We start from the raw sequence: 16,404 nt of genomic DNA, 5'->3' as shown, positions 1-16,404 counted from the left end.
GTCATTCTTCCTCAGCCCAGAGATTGGAGGGGCGAAGAGCATCTCAGACAGAACTGCAGTCAGCTGGACTTCTTCAGTCTGCAGAGAATTCAAGGGAAACCTCTTCACCCACAGAGTGGTGACTGTTTGGAACCCATCACCACAGGGAGAGCGAGAGATGAACAACAGGGAAGGATTTAAAAAGGACTGTCGTGGAACTGAATCACTGGCATGGTCCAGCCGGCCTGAGTTGACTCTTTACTGTACACTATATATGTTATAAATTCACTAAGTACCAGAGACAGTTTAAAATAAACTGATTTATTTGTCTCAGATCCAGAATATTAAACTCCACTCCCATTAAAAGTGAATATGCAGCAGAAGAAACTCCTCCCATGCCCAGTGACCAGGGTGCAGAACTGGGTGTGGTGAGCAGCAGCAATAATTGCAGAGTTCAGCACCGACAGTCACTCTCAAAATTGCATTCAGCAACGGTGATGGACAAATATCCAGCATGCAGCTTATTGAAACTTTCTCCCCGGTGTGAATCCGGTAGTCTGTCATAAGTGTACCATGCTGTAAGGTTTCACTGCTAATGTAATGGCCTCTCTACACTGTTTCACTGCTGAGGTAATGGTTTCTCTGCAGAAGTTTAGGTTACGAATAGAGATAACAGGGTTTTGGAGTATGGGGTATCCAATGACAGAAATGTTCTTCCTTGTGAGTCTGGAAGAGACATTTTTGTGGTCTTTTGCTGGGGAGAGATGAGAAGATGTGAATGGAGAGAGTGGACCCTTTTTCTTTTATTTGTTTACTTCACTAACCCCATAGTCAGAGTAAAAGTTATGAAGCTCAATTGTATAATCGCATGTTGTGTACTGTTTGTTATTTCAGGGTACTGATTTGTAACAGGGGACATATCGCGCAGCATCCACCCAAACGAGATTTCTTAAGTTTGGCCGGGCTTGGGGGCTATCACCCCCTATATTAAGCTGCTAGCCAAGGGAGAGTTACATAATGTAAGATTATTGAGTGAATCGCTTCCCACATTTACAGCAGGTGAACACCCTCTCAACAGTGTGAACCTGGTAGTCTGTGATAAGGATAGATAACTGAATGAATCTGTTACGTACACACAATGGTCTAAATGAACCAGCAGCAATAGAGCACACTTGGAGTCTGGTTTTGTTATTAAAAATCACTATTTATTAGTAACTACTCAATATAGTAACTTAAACCAGGTAAATCAAAAGTTAGCAATGTTATGCATCTATATGTGTGTAAATACAATTCCCAAACTGGTTAAAGCTTGGGTGGCAAGAGTTAAAGTCTTACGATGGTAATGCAAGGAAGTTCAGTTCAATCCACGGAATTGGTGTGTGTGTGTGTGTGTGTGTGTGTGTGTGTGTGTGTGTGTGTGTGTGTGAGAGAGAGTGAGTGAGTGAGTGAGTGAGTGAGAGAGAGAGAGAGAGAGAGAGAGAGAGAGAGAGAGAGAGAGAGAGAGAGAGAGAGAGAGAGAGAGATATATATATATATATATTTGTGATCCACGGAATTGGTGTGTGTGAGGAAGGTATTTGTAATCCAAGGTGAAAACCACACTAGGAGAAGAACGAGTAAACAGGTACCGTTGATCTTCCATCGTCAGGCTCCAAATCCACTCTCGAGTTAGCCAAACGCAGCTTATCACTAAGGGGACCGTCTTCAAGGGTAAACTACCTCCCAGGCAAGGGTAGACACACCGGTAGCCTCCACAGGGTCAGCCCTTACACACACCGTGATACCCACTGATCAATTACCCTGATCGATCCTCAACCCACGCTTGTGGGCACTCGAAAGTCCCACCCAGTGACTCCTCTGTCACTGGCCTCCTTTCACTGACCGGTCGCCGTAACCGGTGTCCCACTGTGTGTCTCTGGGAGAGTCATCTGACCTTGCTTAAATAAACACGCTACGAAGCAACTGTGAACATCGAACTGTCCATCACATAACCCCGCCTCTCTCACCATGGCAACCAAGCAACTGTGAACATCGAACTGTCCATCACATAACTCCGCCTCTCTCTCACTATGGCAACCAAGCAACTGTGAACATCGAACTGTCCATCACATAACTCCGCCTCTCTCTCACCATGGCAACCAAGAAGCAACTGTGAACATCGAACTGTCCATCACATAACTCCGCCTCTCTCTCACCATGGCAACCAAGAAGCAGGCAGCAGTACTGTAGACAGTTTCTCTCTCTCTCATTTAAAGGCACAGTCCATGTCCACCACAAATCCTTCACCACATTCACAGTAGGTGAACGGCCTCTCCCCGGTGTGAACTCAGTGATGCCCAATTGGTTGATTTGGCTGAGAGAATTTCTTCCCACAGTCCGAGCAGGTGATCAGCCCCTTCCCAGTGTGGACTCGCTGATGTTCCTTCAGTTGAGATGACGTAATGAATCCCTTCCCACGGACAGAGCAGGTGAACGGCCATTTCTCTGTGTGCCAGCAGGTGAAATGACCAATTGAATCCCTTCCCACAGACTGAGCAAGTAAATGGTCACTCCCTGGTGTGAACTGACTGGTGTCTCAGTAGATGAGATGAGCAAGTGAATCCCTTCCCACAGTCTGAGCAGGTGAACGGCCTCTCCCCGGTGTGAACTCGCTGATGTATCTTCAGTTGAGATGACTCTATGAATCCCTTCCCACACACTGAGCAGATGAATGGCCTCTCCCCATTGTGAACTGACTGGTGTCTCAGTACAGCAGATGACTTTGTAAATCCCTTCCCACACACTGAGCAGGTGAACGGCCTCACCCCAGTGTGAATTCGCTGATGTACCTTCAGTTGATATGACTGAGTGAATCCCTTCCCACAGTCTGAGCAGGTGAACGGCCTCTCCCCAGTGTGAACTCGCTGATGTGTCAGTAGGTGAGCGAACAGTTTGAATCCCTTCCCACAGTCTGAGCAGGTGAACGGCCTCTCCCCAGTGTGAACTCGCTGGTGTACCTTCAGATTAAATGAGCAAGTGAATCCCTTCCCACAGACTGAGCAGGTGAACGGTCTCTCCCTGGTGTGAACTCTCTGATGTACCTTCAGTTGAGATGACTGAATGAATCCCTTCCCACAGTCTGAGCAGGTGAATGGTCTCTCCCCAGTGTGAACTCGCTGATGTGTCAGTAGGTGAGTGAACAGTTTGAATCCCTTCCCGCAGTCTGAGCAGGTGAACGGCCTCTCCCCGGTGTGAACTCTCTGATGTACCTTCAGATTAACTGAGCAAGTGAATCCCTTCCCACAGACTGAGCAGGTGAATGGTCTCTCCCTGGTGTGAACTCGCTGGTGTGCTTTCAGATGAGATGACTGAATGAATCCCTTCCCACAGTCTGAGCAGGTGAATGGCCTCTCCCCAGTGTGAATTGACTGGTGTCTCAGTAACTGAGACGACACAGTAAATCCCTTCCCACAGTCTGAGCAGGTGAACGGCCTCTCTCCCGTGTGAACTCGCTGATGCACCTTCAGTTTACATGATTTAGTGAATCCCTTCCCACAGTCTGAGCAGGTGAACAGCCGATCCCCGGTGTGAACTCGCTGGTGAGCCATTAGGTCAGATAACCGAGCGAAACATTCCCCACAAATTCAGCAGATGACCAGCCTCTGCCCAGGGTGAACTGACTGGTGTGTCCACAGGTGGGAAGACCGACTGAATCCCTTCTCACACACAGAACAGGTGAATGGCCTTGTCCCAGTGTGAACTTGCTGATGTACCTTCAGTTGAGATGACCGACTGAATCCATTCCCACTGTCTGAGCAGATGAATGGGTTTCCCCTTTGTTGACGTACAGCTGGGATTTTCTTTTATCTACTGTCAATATAAAGTGCCACAGTTTTAAAGCCATGAAAACATCTTCTGCCCAGATGAATGGTTGGTCTGCACAGCTGTTAAAAGGAATTAAATGAATATTAATATTATTTCATGTTCTTGTCACAGAGTCATAGAAAAGTACAACACAGAAACAGGCCATTTGGCCCATCTAGTTTGTGTTGAACTATTTAAACTGTCTACCCCTGTACCCCTACCATCCAGGTACCTATACAAACCTCTTACATGTTGAAATTGAGCTCGCATGCACCAGTTGGACTGTCTGCTCATTCCACACCTGGATGACCATCTGTGTGAAAAAGTTTCCCCTCATGTTCCCCTTCATGTTTCAACGTCACCCTTAATCCGTGGCCTCTGGTTGGAGTCCCACCCCATCTCAGTGGAAAAAGCCAGCTTGCATTTACCCCATCTATAACCCTCATAATTTTGGCACACCTCCATCAAATCTCCCCTCAATCTTTTACATTCCAAGGAATAAAGCCCCATCCTGTTCAATCTTTCCTTATAACCCAAGTCCTCCAGACCTGGCAACATCCTTGCGAACTTTCCCTGAACTCTTTCAACCTCTTTTACATCTTCCTGTAGGTTGGTGATGTGACAAAGGTGTGCAAAGACTGAGATGTTGACTGTCCTGTGCTATCAGCAGTGGGATCGTCAGTTGATCTGCCACCTGTCTTCAGGAGGAGAGATAAGTAAGACAATGGAGCAACATTTGGAAATGTTAATGAAGAGACGAGAGAGTTTAACGGAAGGAGACACCGGTCTGAGTATTGTCAAGACCGGCTGCTTTGAAACCCTGAACTGTTTGAAGTCTGATGGACAGGCGATACCCCAACAGGGGGGATAAAAAGGGACAGGTTCGCTAAGGCAATAGACACCACTCACGACACCACGAGGTAACGAGACCCTGGAAGCGGAGCGCCCCAACAAGTCGGTGGGAGTTTTGGAGGGCTGGTCGCGGGACCAGCCATAGACGCACAGGGTGGAAAGTTACGGTCGGCGGGAACCAGGTGTGTGGGTCCGCCCTTGCCTGGGTGCTAGGTTCACCGCAGAAGAACGATCATGTCTGAAACGGAGGGGTCACAGTCGGTGACCTCAGAAGACATTACAAAGGGCTCGCCCGAAAGCTAACTGTGAGGAATATCGAAGGTCTGTTTGGAATCCGATTTGAATATTCATTCGTTCTCTCTCTCTCTCTCTCTTCAACGGCACAAAAGCGATTACTGCGAAATGAACTAAATTGAACTCTGTCACTTGTGATTGATCATTTTACCCCTAGACTGCGATAGAGCTTGATTGATCCTATTATCCTAGTTCTGTGTACATGTGTGTTTATTCATTGCTAACCTGTTGCATTTATATCCTTACTATTAGGGTACTGTGTTGCTTATTCCTTTAATAAAACTTTCTTAGTTCCAGTAATCCAGACTCCAACTGAGTGATCCATTTCTGCTGGTTTGGCAACCCAGTTACGGGGTACGTAACAGTGACCAAAACTGGACCCAACACTCCAAATTCGGCCTCACCAATGTCTTGTACAACACCAACATAACATCATCTCCTGTACTCAGTAATTTGGTTTATGAAGGCCAATGTCCCAAAATCTTTCTTTCCATCCCTATCAAACTGTGATACCACTTTCAGTGAAATATAGACCTGTATTCTCAGATTCATTTCTTCTACAATGCTTCTCGGTGCCCGACCAGTCACTGTGTAAGACCTACCCTGGTGGGTCCTACCAAAGTGCAACACTTTGCACTTGTCTGCATTAAATTCCATTTTCCATTTCTCAACCCATTTTTCCAGCGGGTCCAGATCACACTGCAAGCCATGATAGTCTTCCTCGTTGTCCACTGCACCACCAATCTTGATGTCAGCCACAAATTTGCTGATCCAGCTAACCATGTTAACATCCAGATTACTGACATAGATGACAAATAATAACAGATCCAGCACTGATCCCTGTGGCACACCACTAGTCACAGGCCTCCAGTCAGAGAGGCAACCATCTGCTACCACACACTGGCTTCTCACAAAGCCAGTGTCTCATCCAATTTACTATCTCATCCTGAATGCTGAGTGACTGAACCTTCTTGACCAACCTCCCATATGAGACTTTGTCAAGTGCCTTGCTAAAGTCCATGTAGACAACATCCACTGCCTTGCCTTCATCCACTTTCCTGATAACTTCCTCAAAAGGCTCTGTAAGATTGGTTAGACATTACCTACCGTGCACAAAGCCATGCTGTCTATCCTTAATCAGTCCACATCTATCCAAGTACTTACAGTATATATCCGGTTCCTGCACACACGTTCCAATAGCTTTCCCACTACTGATGTCAAGCTCACCAATGTACAATCTCTTAGTTTACTTTAGAGCCTTTCTTGAACAGCGGAACAACATTGGCTGTCCTCCAATCCTCCAGTACCTCACCTGTCACTAAGGTTGATTTAAATATCTGCGCATGGGCCCCAACAATTTCTGCACTTGTCTGCCGCAGAGTCCCAGGGAACAACTTGTCAGGCCCTGGGTATTTATCCACGCTAATTTGCCTTAAGACAGCAAGCACCTCCACCTCTGTAATCTGTACAGGGTCCAGGAAGTTGATGCTGCTTTGCCTCACTTCTATAGACTCTGTGTCCATCTCCTGTGTAAATATGGATGCAAAAAAAATCTCCCACATCTATTTTGTCTCCTCATATGGATTACCATTCTGATCTTGCAGAGGATTAATTTTTTCCCTTGCAATCTTTTCACTCATAATATATCTGCAGAATCCCTGAGGATTCTCCTTAACTTTGACTGCTGGGGCAACCTCACGCCTTCTTTTATTTCTTTCATAAGTGTTCACTTGAATTTCCTGTACTTCATAAGTACTCCATTTGTTCCTATCTGCCTGTACCTGGTATGCACCTCCTTTTTATTGATCTGGGAGAGGAAAGCCAAAGGGGTGATAGAGCTGTACGGTGGGAGGTAGGGGTAAGGGGGGGGGGGGTTAAGCTAAAGTTGCAGGGGGAATAGAGCCCTGAATAACAGAACAGATAGTGGAGAGGTTGTGGAGACAGATGTTGTTCAGTCCTCAGACAAATTCAGGAATGAAAAAGTTGAGCATGGTGCAGTGAACATGCTGAGCCCTGTACATTTCAATACAAGGAGCAGTGTAGGAAAGGCAGATGTGTTCAGGGCATGGAACAACACTGAAATTATGACACCAGCATCTGGCAACTGTGGACTGGGACAGGCTGCTTTATGGCAAAGGTGAGCTTGGTAAATTGAGGACTTCAAAGCAAAATTTTGTAAGAACAAAGTGGGTATGTGCTTGTCAGAATAAAAGGTAAAGATAGAAACTGTATCTCTTGGTTTTCAAGTGATATTGAGAACCTGGTGAAGCACAAAATGGAGTTGCATAACAAGGATAGGCAGGTAGGTTCTTATGGAGTATAAGAAATGCAAGAGGACACATAAGAAATAATTCAGGATGGTTGAAAGAAAGCATGAGATTCCCCTCACAGAAGAGATAAAGGATAATCCTCAGGGATTCTGGAGATAGATTAAAAGCAAAAGAATTGCAAGGCACAAAATTGGTCCTCTGGAAGACTGAAGTGGCAATCCACGTGTGGAACCAAAGCAGATGGGGGAGATCTTAAATATTTTTTTCATCTCATTTACTCAGGAGATGGACACAGTGTCAATGAGAGTGTGGAAAAGTGGCATTAAAATCATGGGACCTGTACAGATTAAAGAAAAGGAGATGTTTGCTATCCTGAGGCAGATTAGGGTGGATAAATCTTCAGGGCATGACAAGGTGCTCCCTCGGACCCTACGGGAGGTAGTGCAGAAATTGTTGGGGCCCTAGCAGAGATAATTAAATCATCCTTAGTGACGGGGGATTATCAGAGGATTGTAGGATAGCCAAAGTTATTTCGCAGTTCAACATATAACATAGAAATCTACAGCATATTCCAGGCCATTCAGCCCACAATGATGTGCCAACTATGAAACTTACTCTAGAAACTGCCTGGAATTTCCCTAGCACATGGACCTCTATGTTTCTAAGCTCCATGTACCTATCTAAGAGGCTGTTAAAAGACCCTCTTGTATCTGGCTCGACCACCACTGCAGGCAGTGCATTCCACGCACCCACCACTCTCTGTATAAAAAACTTACCCCTGCCATCCCCTCGGTACCTATTTCCAAGCAGCTTAAAGCTACGCCCCTCATGTTGGCCATTTCAGCCCTGGGAAAAGCCTCTGGCTATCCACATGATCAATGCCCCTCATCATCCTATACACCTAAAAAAGGCTCTAAGCATAAACAAGGAAATCATACATTGCTTTGAGGATTTGTTGGAAGTGTACAAAAGGTATGAGGGTATAGATAGGGTAAATGCAAGCAGCTTTTTCCACTGATGTTGGGTGGGACGACAACCAGAGGTCATGGGTAAGTGACTTCCCCATTTATACAACAAATACAATACAGGCCCTTCGGCCCACAATGCTGTGCCAGACATTACTTACTTTAAAAATTACCTAGAGTTCCCCATAGCCCTCTATTTTTCTACGCACCATGTACCTATCCATGAGCCTCTTAAAAGACCCTATTGTATCCGGCTTCATTACAGTCGCCGGCAGCCCATTCCACGCACTCACCACTCTGTGTAAAAAACTCACCTCTTGTGGTGATGTCACGTGTCAGGACGTGACTGGGCAGAGTTCCCAGCATGCGCAGAAATGAAGAATTATCAAGAAGCATGGCAGTGTAAAACTTGTTTTTTTCTGCTGTTAAATAAAAGATCAATTCTGCAGAATATGGTTTGTTATTAGTAACCCACGGTACGTACAAAGAACACAACACCCCTGACATCTCCTTCGTACCTGCTTCTGAGCACCTTAAAACTGTGCCCTCTCTGCAGATTTTCTCTGGTTTGTGACTGGAGGCAGAACAAAGGTGATTTTCACAACAGCTGATGTAAAAGATTTTGTTCCCTTTCTCCGAGTTCCCGATCCTTGCATTTAGACAGCTGGAGCTCAGCTCTGTCTGAGAGACCCATCGGTTCCCATTCCCTCATCAGCCGGAAGCTCCCCGGGGCCCGTGTACGGATGGTGGGGCTGAGAGAGAGGGAAGAGAGCAGGACTGTCCCGGGATTGCGGGTCATGGTGCCCGGAGATCACAGCAATTGTCCCTCCCCCTCCGCTCTCCCCTTTCCATGTCTCCCCTCATCTTCTCCCTCATCCCCGGGGACGCGCTCTTACCTGCTGTCGGTCTTTTGAGGCCTTCCATATACTGCGCGCATGCGTGATATTCGGCAACGTCACAACGCCGACGCCTGCGCATTTGATCGGTGCTGCGGCATGGGCGAAATTTCTATCGCACGGCTTTATGGCTAATCATGGTGCCATTAAAAGTTTCTGCATACACCAGTTCCACGTCCATAGCTCAGTTTTTTTTGTGCATATAGAAAATTCAGCAGCTGTTTTAATGCAGAAAGCGGCTCCCGTAAAAAATATACTCAATATCACTGTGTATCTAATGCCAAAGTACAATCCTCGTACAAATGTAGATATAAAACTCAAGAGATTCTGCAGTTGCTGGAAATACAGTACAGAGACACACACACACACACAAAATGCTAGAGGAACTCTGCAGTTCAGGCAGAAACTAAGCAGAGGAGTACACAGTCTAGGTATGCTGAAAGGGCTCGTCCTAAACGTTGTCTATTTATTCCACTCCACATTTGCTGCCTGATCTGTTGATTTCCACCACTAATTTACAGAAATTAACCACCTTTTTCTTCCAATCAAACTGTTTCAAAATGTTTCTGATCTTTCATTTGTAGCTATAGCCTGCCGGCCTGATTTCTCTTCCTCCTCCTCCTTGTAAACTCTGTCCCATCTCTTTCTGGAGCCCCAAAGCCCTGAATCAGGCTGACAACTCTTTGTTTTCTGACTCTGCTCCATCAATGATTCACTCGCTCGTCTACTGTCAGACTTTAGAGGCACATTGCAACAACCCAGCTGTCTGAGACACAGTCCTTTGAAATTAGTGAAAATGACCCAAAACGTTGAAAAGAGCAGGGAAGAAGGAGCTTCAGCACCTTAGTCCAGAGCCCTGAAGAACGTTAAAACCACAGTGAGCTCATCATCTTATTCAGCCTGGAGAAAAGCATGCAGAAAATTTCTTGCAGGTGAATAAGATGATGAGAGGCATTGGTCGTGTGAATAGCCAAAGGCTTTTTCCCAGGGTTGAAACGGATAACACGAGGGGGCATAGGTTTAAGCTGCTTGGAAATAGGTACAGAGGAGATGTCAGAGCTAAGTTTTTTTAAACAAAGAGTGGTGTTTGTGTCGAATGCACTGCCAGCGACGGTGGTGGAGGTGGATACAATGAAGTCTTGTAAGAGAATCTTAGAAAGGTACATGGAGCTTATGAAAATAGAGGGCTATACGGTTGGGTAACTCTAAGCAGTTTCTAGAGTAGGTTACATGGTCGGCACAACATTGTGGGCCGAAGGGTCTGTAATGTGCCGTAGGTTTCTATGATTCTATGACATTCAAGGGAAATCTCCTATCCCACGGAGTGGTGACATGTTGTAACCTGTCATCACAGGGAGAGTGAGAGGGAAATGGCAGGGATAGATTGTGATATACTGATATGGAACAGAAACATGGGCAGGAACTAAATGGGCCGAGTGGCCTCTCTACTGTACATCGTGAGTGTGGTAGAGACAGTAAGTACCTGAGACACGGGTTTGATACAGACCTAATTTGTCTTTCACAGATCCATAATATTAAACACCACTCTAGTTTAGGGCTAACATCAGCAGAACTGACTCCTCCAATGCTCAGTGACTATGGTTCGGTCCTGGGTGGGATGAGCAGCCGCAAGAACTGCAGATTTTGACAGTAACAGAAAAGGAAGATGAGGCTCTGTTCTGGGGAGATGTTGAAAAAGAGGATTTGCCATAAATGCCAGCTGAACTGAATGTGGATAAATCATCTGGTACAGATAGATTGTATGTGAGGAAACTGCGAAGTTGTGGTCCAACATCTACAGCTTTGGGGTGCATCTGAGGACAAGAGAATAGGATATACAGTATTTTTGCTCAAAAGAGATGCAAGGATAAATCTAGCAATCCTAGATCAGGCAGATTAACCTCAGTGTAGGAAAGCCTTGCAAATGATAATCAGTCTCAGAACTAACACTTCGACAAAGTGTGACAATAACAGAAAAAATAGATTTATGAAAGGCAAGTCATGTTGAACTGATTAAATAATGGAGAGGGGGATTGATAGTTAGATATGGCCCTGGTGGCTAAAGGGATCAGGGGGTATGGAGAGAAGGCAGGTACAGGGTTCTGAGTTGGATGATCAGCCATGATCATACTGAATGGCGGTGCAGGCTTGAAGGGCCGAAGGGCCTACTCCTGCACCTATTTTCTATGTTTCTAACAGTCCCTCAGTTACCTTGATGGCTAAATATTTAACATAGAGCTGATTTGAAGTTCCTCCCTGATGTGAAGTTGCTGGCGTTGCACCAGCTGGGATGATTGAGTAAACCTGTTTGCTCACTCCGGACAGAAATGTGGCCTCTATTTTATTGTAAACTCACCGGAGCATCATAAAGTGGATTAAGTGAATGAGTCATTTCGCACACACGGAGCAGATGAACGGTCGAATCCCAGTGCGAAACTGTTGGTGCACAGGTATTTTAAAATCTATCCCTGCCGTTCAGCTCTCACTCTCCCTGTGATAACAGGTTGGAACAAGTCACCACTCCCTGGGAGAAGAGACTTCCGCTGAATTACATAGAATCACAGGAACCTACAGCACATTACAGTCACTTCGGTCCAGGATGTTGCTCCAGCATTTTGCGTGTGTGTTTCTGTGTGTACATGTCAAGCAACTGCAGAATCTCTTGTTTTTTATATCTGCATTGTAAGAGGGTTTTACTTTGGCATGAAACACAGGGAATGCCTGTTGATATTCAGTATATTGTTTATGGGAGTTGCTGTCTGCATTAAAACAGGTGCTGAGTTTTTTGTACATACAAACACTGATCCATGGGCATGGAACCGGTGCTTGCAGACACTTTTAATGGCATCATGATTACCCAGAAAGCCCAGCGTTTAAATTACGCAGTCGCTGACTCACCGATTGAATGCGCTGGCGTCAGGGTTGCCGATGTTCCCGAATATCACGCATGCGCACAGTACACAACCGGCCTCGTGTGCATCCGATTGCAGGTAAGAACGATTCTCTGGTCGGACTTTTTCCAACACCGATTCTTCCCTTTCTCTCTCGATCACTATACGGGCCCCAGGGGGCTTCCGGCTGATGAGGGAATGGGAACCGATGGGTCTCTCAGACAGAGCTGAGCTCCAGCTGTCTAAATGCAAGGATCGGGAACTCGGAGAAAGGGCACAAAATCTTTCACATCAGCTGTTGAGAAAATCACCTTTGTTCTGCCTCCAGTCACAAACAAGAGAAAATCTGCAGATGCTGGAAATCCGAGCAACACACACAAATTGCTGGAGGAACTCAGCATTAGTACTTTTTTCCATAGATGCTGCCTGGCCTGCTGAGTTCCTCCAGCATTTTGTGTCTGTTGCTTGTTCCACCTCCTCTTGTTCTGGACTTTTCTACCCGTGAGAACATGTTTTGACCCACTCTCTCTGGATCCATAATGATATCCAACACCTTGTCCTGGGCAACAAGTAGCTTTCACATCGCAAATGTGCCAGACTCCAATGAGACAGACTACTGCCCTTCCCTTCATATTCATTGGCATTGCCATCACTGAGTTCACCACCGTCAGTCACCTGGGGGAGGGTTCAGGGGAAATATTTATGTACAATACAGAAACTGTTGTTACCTGTGTGTACTGTGGTGATGCAAAAGTTGCTGGAGAAAGAAGGATTTTGGCACATTGGCCTTCATAAGCCAATGTACTGAGTACAGGAGATGGATGCTATGTTGACTCTGTATGAGAAATTGGTGATGCCTAACTTGGGACTATTGTGTGCAGTTTTGGTCACCTACCTAGAGGAAAGAAGTAAAAGAGGTTGAAAGAGTTCAGAGAAAATTCAGAAGGATATTGCTACGTCTGGAGGACTTGGTTATAAGGAAAGATTGAACAGGTCAGGACTTTATTCCTTGGAATGTAAAAGATTAAGGGAAGATTTGATGGAATTGTACCAAAATTATGAGGGTTATAGATAGGGTAAATGCAAGCTGGCTTTAACCACTGAGATGGTGTGGGACTACAACCAGAGGCCATGGGTTAAGGGTGAAAGGTGAAACGTTAAGGGGAACATGAGGGGAAACTTTTTCACACAGATGGTCATCCAGGTGTGGAATGAGCAGCCAGCAGAAGTGGTGAATGCGAGCTCAGTTTCACCATTTAAGAGGTTTGTGTAGGTACCTGGATGGTAGGGATATGGGAATAAAACATTTAAATAGTTCAGCACAAACTAGATGGGCCAAAGGGTCTGTTTCTGTGTTGTACTTTTCTATGACTGTGACAAGAACCTGAAATAATACTAATATTCACTCTAATTCCTTTTAACAGACCAACCATTCATCTCAGCAGCAAATTTTTATATGGCATTAAAACTGCGGCACTTTAAATTAACAGTGCATAAAAGAAGGTCCCAGCTGCAGGTCAACAAAGGCTATTTGTGTGAGAGTGTTTCAGTTCCTTTGGGGCCAGGCACCCATACAGCTCAGTGGGAACAGGGAATAATACCAATAGAGAGAGTCAAACTGAGCCAAGTCAGAGATTTGAGATGGCAGAAATGCCCCATTCTTATTGAGACAGGAAGAGCATCAGGGAGTTTGATTCCAGATACCAACACTGTGCCCAGTTAGAAGATGATTTCTCCTTCCAACTTGGGTTGATCCTTACTGTAACAGTGTGAAGTCAGTTCACACCTTGGCAACTCGAGTGATCTCATCTGAAATGTCCTTCACCCATTGATGGATTTTGTAAATCTTTTTACAGATTAAAAACGACAAGGAATCTCTCTGCAGGAATCTTCAAAACAATACACCAGTTTTTCTGTCTCTGTCCAGATACTGAAGAACTGGAGCAAGTGATTCACTCAATCATCAGTCCTGCTCTGACTGTGGGGAGGAATTCACTTGGTCATCTAACCTGAAGGTACATCAGCGAGTTCACACTGGGGAGAGGCCGTTCACCTGCTCAGACTGCGGGAAGGGATTCGTTCAGTCATCCGACCTACTGGTGCACAAGCGAGTTCACACTGGGGAGAGGCCATTCACCTGCTCAGACTGTGGGAAGGGATTCCTTTCATCATCTAAACTGAAGGTACATCAGAGAGTTCACACTTGAGAGAGGCCATTCACCTGCTCAGACTGCGGGAAGGATTTCACTCGGTCATTCCACCTGCAGAGACACCAACGAGTTCACATTGGATCGAGGCCTTTCACCTGTTCAAACATTGGAAAGAGTTTCTCTCAGCCATCTCCATCAAATGTGCATCATTGAGTTCACACTGGGGAGAGACCGTTCACCTGCTGTGAATGTAGGAAGGGATTCACTCAGTCATTTAACCTTGTGACACACTACCGGGTTCACACTGGGAGGAAGTTTCAATAAGCTGAATGCTGGATATTTGTCCATCACCGTTGCTGAATGCAATTTCGAGAGTGACTGTCGGTGCTGAACTCTGCAATTATTGCTGCTGCTCACCACACCCAGTTCTGCGCCCTGGTCACTGGGCATGGGAGGAGTTTCTTCTGCTGCACATTCACCTTTAATGGGACTGTTGTTTAATATCCTGGATCTGAGGCAAATAAATCAGTTCTGTTCGAATTCTTGTCTCTGGTACTTAGTGAATTTATAATGCACCTAGTGTACAGTAAAGAGTCAACTCAGGCCAGCTGGACCCTGCCAGTGATTCTGTTCCACGATAGTCCTTTTAAATCCTCCCCTGTTGTTCCCCTCTTGCTCTCCCTGTGGTGATGGGTTCCAAACAGTCACCACTGTGTGGATGAAGGGGTTCCCCTTGAATTTTCTGCAGACTGAAGAAGTCAAATTGACTGCAGTTCTAGCTGACATGTTCTTCACCCCTCAAATCCCTGGGCTGAGGAAGAATGACATTGGTAGTTCACCTTCTTATTTCCACATTATAGGTCATTTTCCCTGCTTCTGAAGGGTTAACAAAGAAACATAGAAAACCTACAGCACAATACAGGCCCTTCAGCCCACAAAGTTTTACCAAACATGCCCCTACCTTAAAAATTACTAGGGTTACCCATAGCCCTCTGCTTTTCTAAGCTCCATGTACCAATCCAAAAGTCTTTTAAAATACCTGATCGTATACACCTCCACCACTGTCGTCGGCAGCCCATTCCAGGCGCTCACCACTCTCTGCATAAAAACTTACCGCAGACATCTCCTTTGTACCTACTCCCAAGCACCTTAAATCTGTGTCCTCTTGTGGCAGCCCTGGGGCAAAAAAGCCCCTGGCTATCCACACGATCAATGCCTCGCATCATCTTATACACCTCTGTCAGGTTACCTCTCATCCTTCTTCACTCCAAGGAGAAAACGCCGAGTTCACTCAACCTGTCTTCAGAGAGCATGTCCCCCCCACCCCCCAATCCAGGCAACATCCTTGTACATCTCCTCTGCACCCCTTCTGTGGTTTCCACATCCTTCCTGTAGTGAGGCAACCAGAACTGACAACAGTACTCCAAGTGGGTTCTGACCAGCATCCTACATAGCTGCCAGGGTTGTTAGAAAAAGCCACTGTCCTCTCAAGACTGAAAACAGAATGAGAAGCCATTAGTTGGATGTTGAACGGAGCAGGGTCAGAAACCAGAGGCGAGTCTGCACAGGGCAGAGTTTGGGGCTCTGGACGATGGTCGGGGTAAGAACGTATGATGAGGAGAAGGGAATCAGCAGCGGGGTGTGGCAATAAATGACAGAGTAGCAACATTTGGAAGCTGATTGACAGAGAAAGTAATTTGGTTGTCTGACTGATGACAGAAACAATGCCTGTGGTGAGGTGCTCCACTGGTCGAGGAACATGTGTGTGTTGGGAATGGTTTTATCTATTGAGGGAGTTGTTCCTGCTTGGTTATCCTGTAATATTATATCTGGATGGTTATTATGGATTGTCCTATCTGAAATAATGTATTGACTATCATATAAATTGTGAGATTTTGACTCTAAAACCGGATCAGGCTTGAATTTATGGTGCCTTTATGAAGTTACGGTGGTCATTCATAAGTTTATATTTTAAAGCAAGGTTTTAGTGAATGATATTTGCTATTTGATTGTACCTGTGTACGTAATCCGATTGAGTTCAACTGCTGCAGGATCCCAGAATGTGTTGGACTGTGTCTGGTTTCTCTTGGCATTTTCTGCATTAATCACCTTGCTTGTTTGTATTTTATGCATTTTTGATTTATTTTCTTTGTTAACCACCTTGGCCTGTATTTCTGCGAGGAATCCCTCTGTTTCTGGGAAGAGGTCTCCAACTCTCAGTCAGGGGCTCGATGCTTCCTTGTCACCATTTCATCTGCTCAGAT

At 45.6% G+C, this 16,404-nt stretch overlaps 1 protein-coding gene and 1 pseudogene across 5 annotated transcripts in view; one reads left to right on the top strand and one right to left on the bottom strand.

Moving 5' to 3' along the window:
• The window catches only part of LOC140208611 (uncharacterized), a 63,169-nt pseudogene that overhangs the window by 11,564 nt on the left and 35,201 nt on the right, over window positions 1-16,404 (top strand).
• LOC140208601 (uncharacterized) overlaps window positions 1,071-16,404 on the bottom strand; it is a 397,399-nt gene continuing 382,065 nt past the window's right edge. For 3 of the 5 annotated variants that reach the window (XM_072277397.1, XM_072277399.1, XM_072277398.1), the window contains one exon: window positions 1,071-3,902. In XM_072277397.1, the coding sequence (XP_072133498.1) occupies window positions 2,526-3,566 (1,041 nt within the window). In that variant the 5' untranslated portion in view covers window positions 3,567-3,902 and the 3' untranslated portion in view covers window positions 1,071-2,525. Of the gene's footprint in view, window positions 3,903-8,517; window positions 8,610-9,099; window positions 9,234-16,404 lie in introns of those variants that run through there. The other 2 variants (XM_072277401.1, XM_072277400.1) reach the window with 2 other exon arrangements.

The sequence above is a fragment of the Mobula birostris genome, chromosome 13 (assembly GCF_030028105.1).
Source record: "Mobula birostris isolate sMobBir1 chromosome 13, sMobBir1.hap1, whole genome shotgun sequence".
NCBI classification, from domain to species: domain Eukaryota; kingdom Metazoa; phylum Chordata; class Chondrichthyes; order Myliobatiformes; family Myliobatidae; genus Mobula; species Mobula birostris.
The sequence above is the reverse complement of the archived record's forward strand: the minus strand, read 5'-3'. Positions and strand labels throughout refer to the sequence as shown.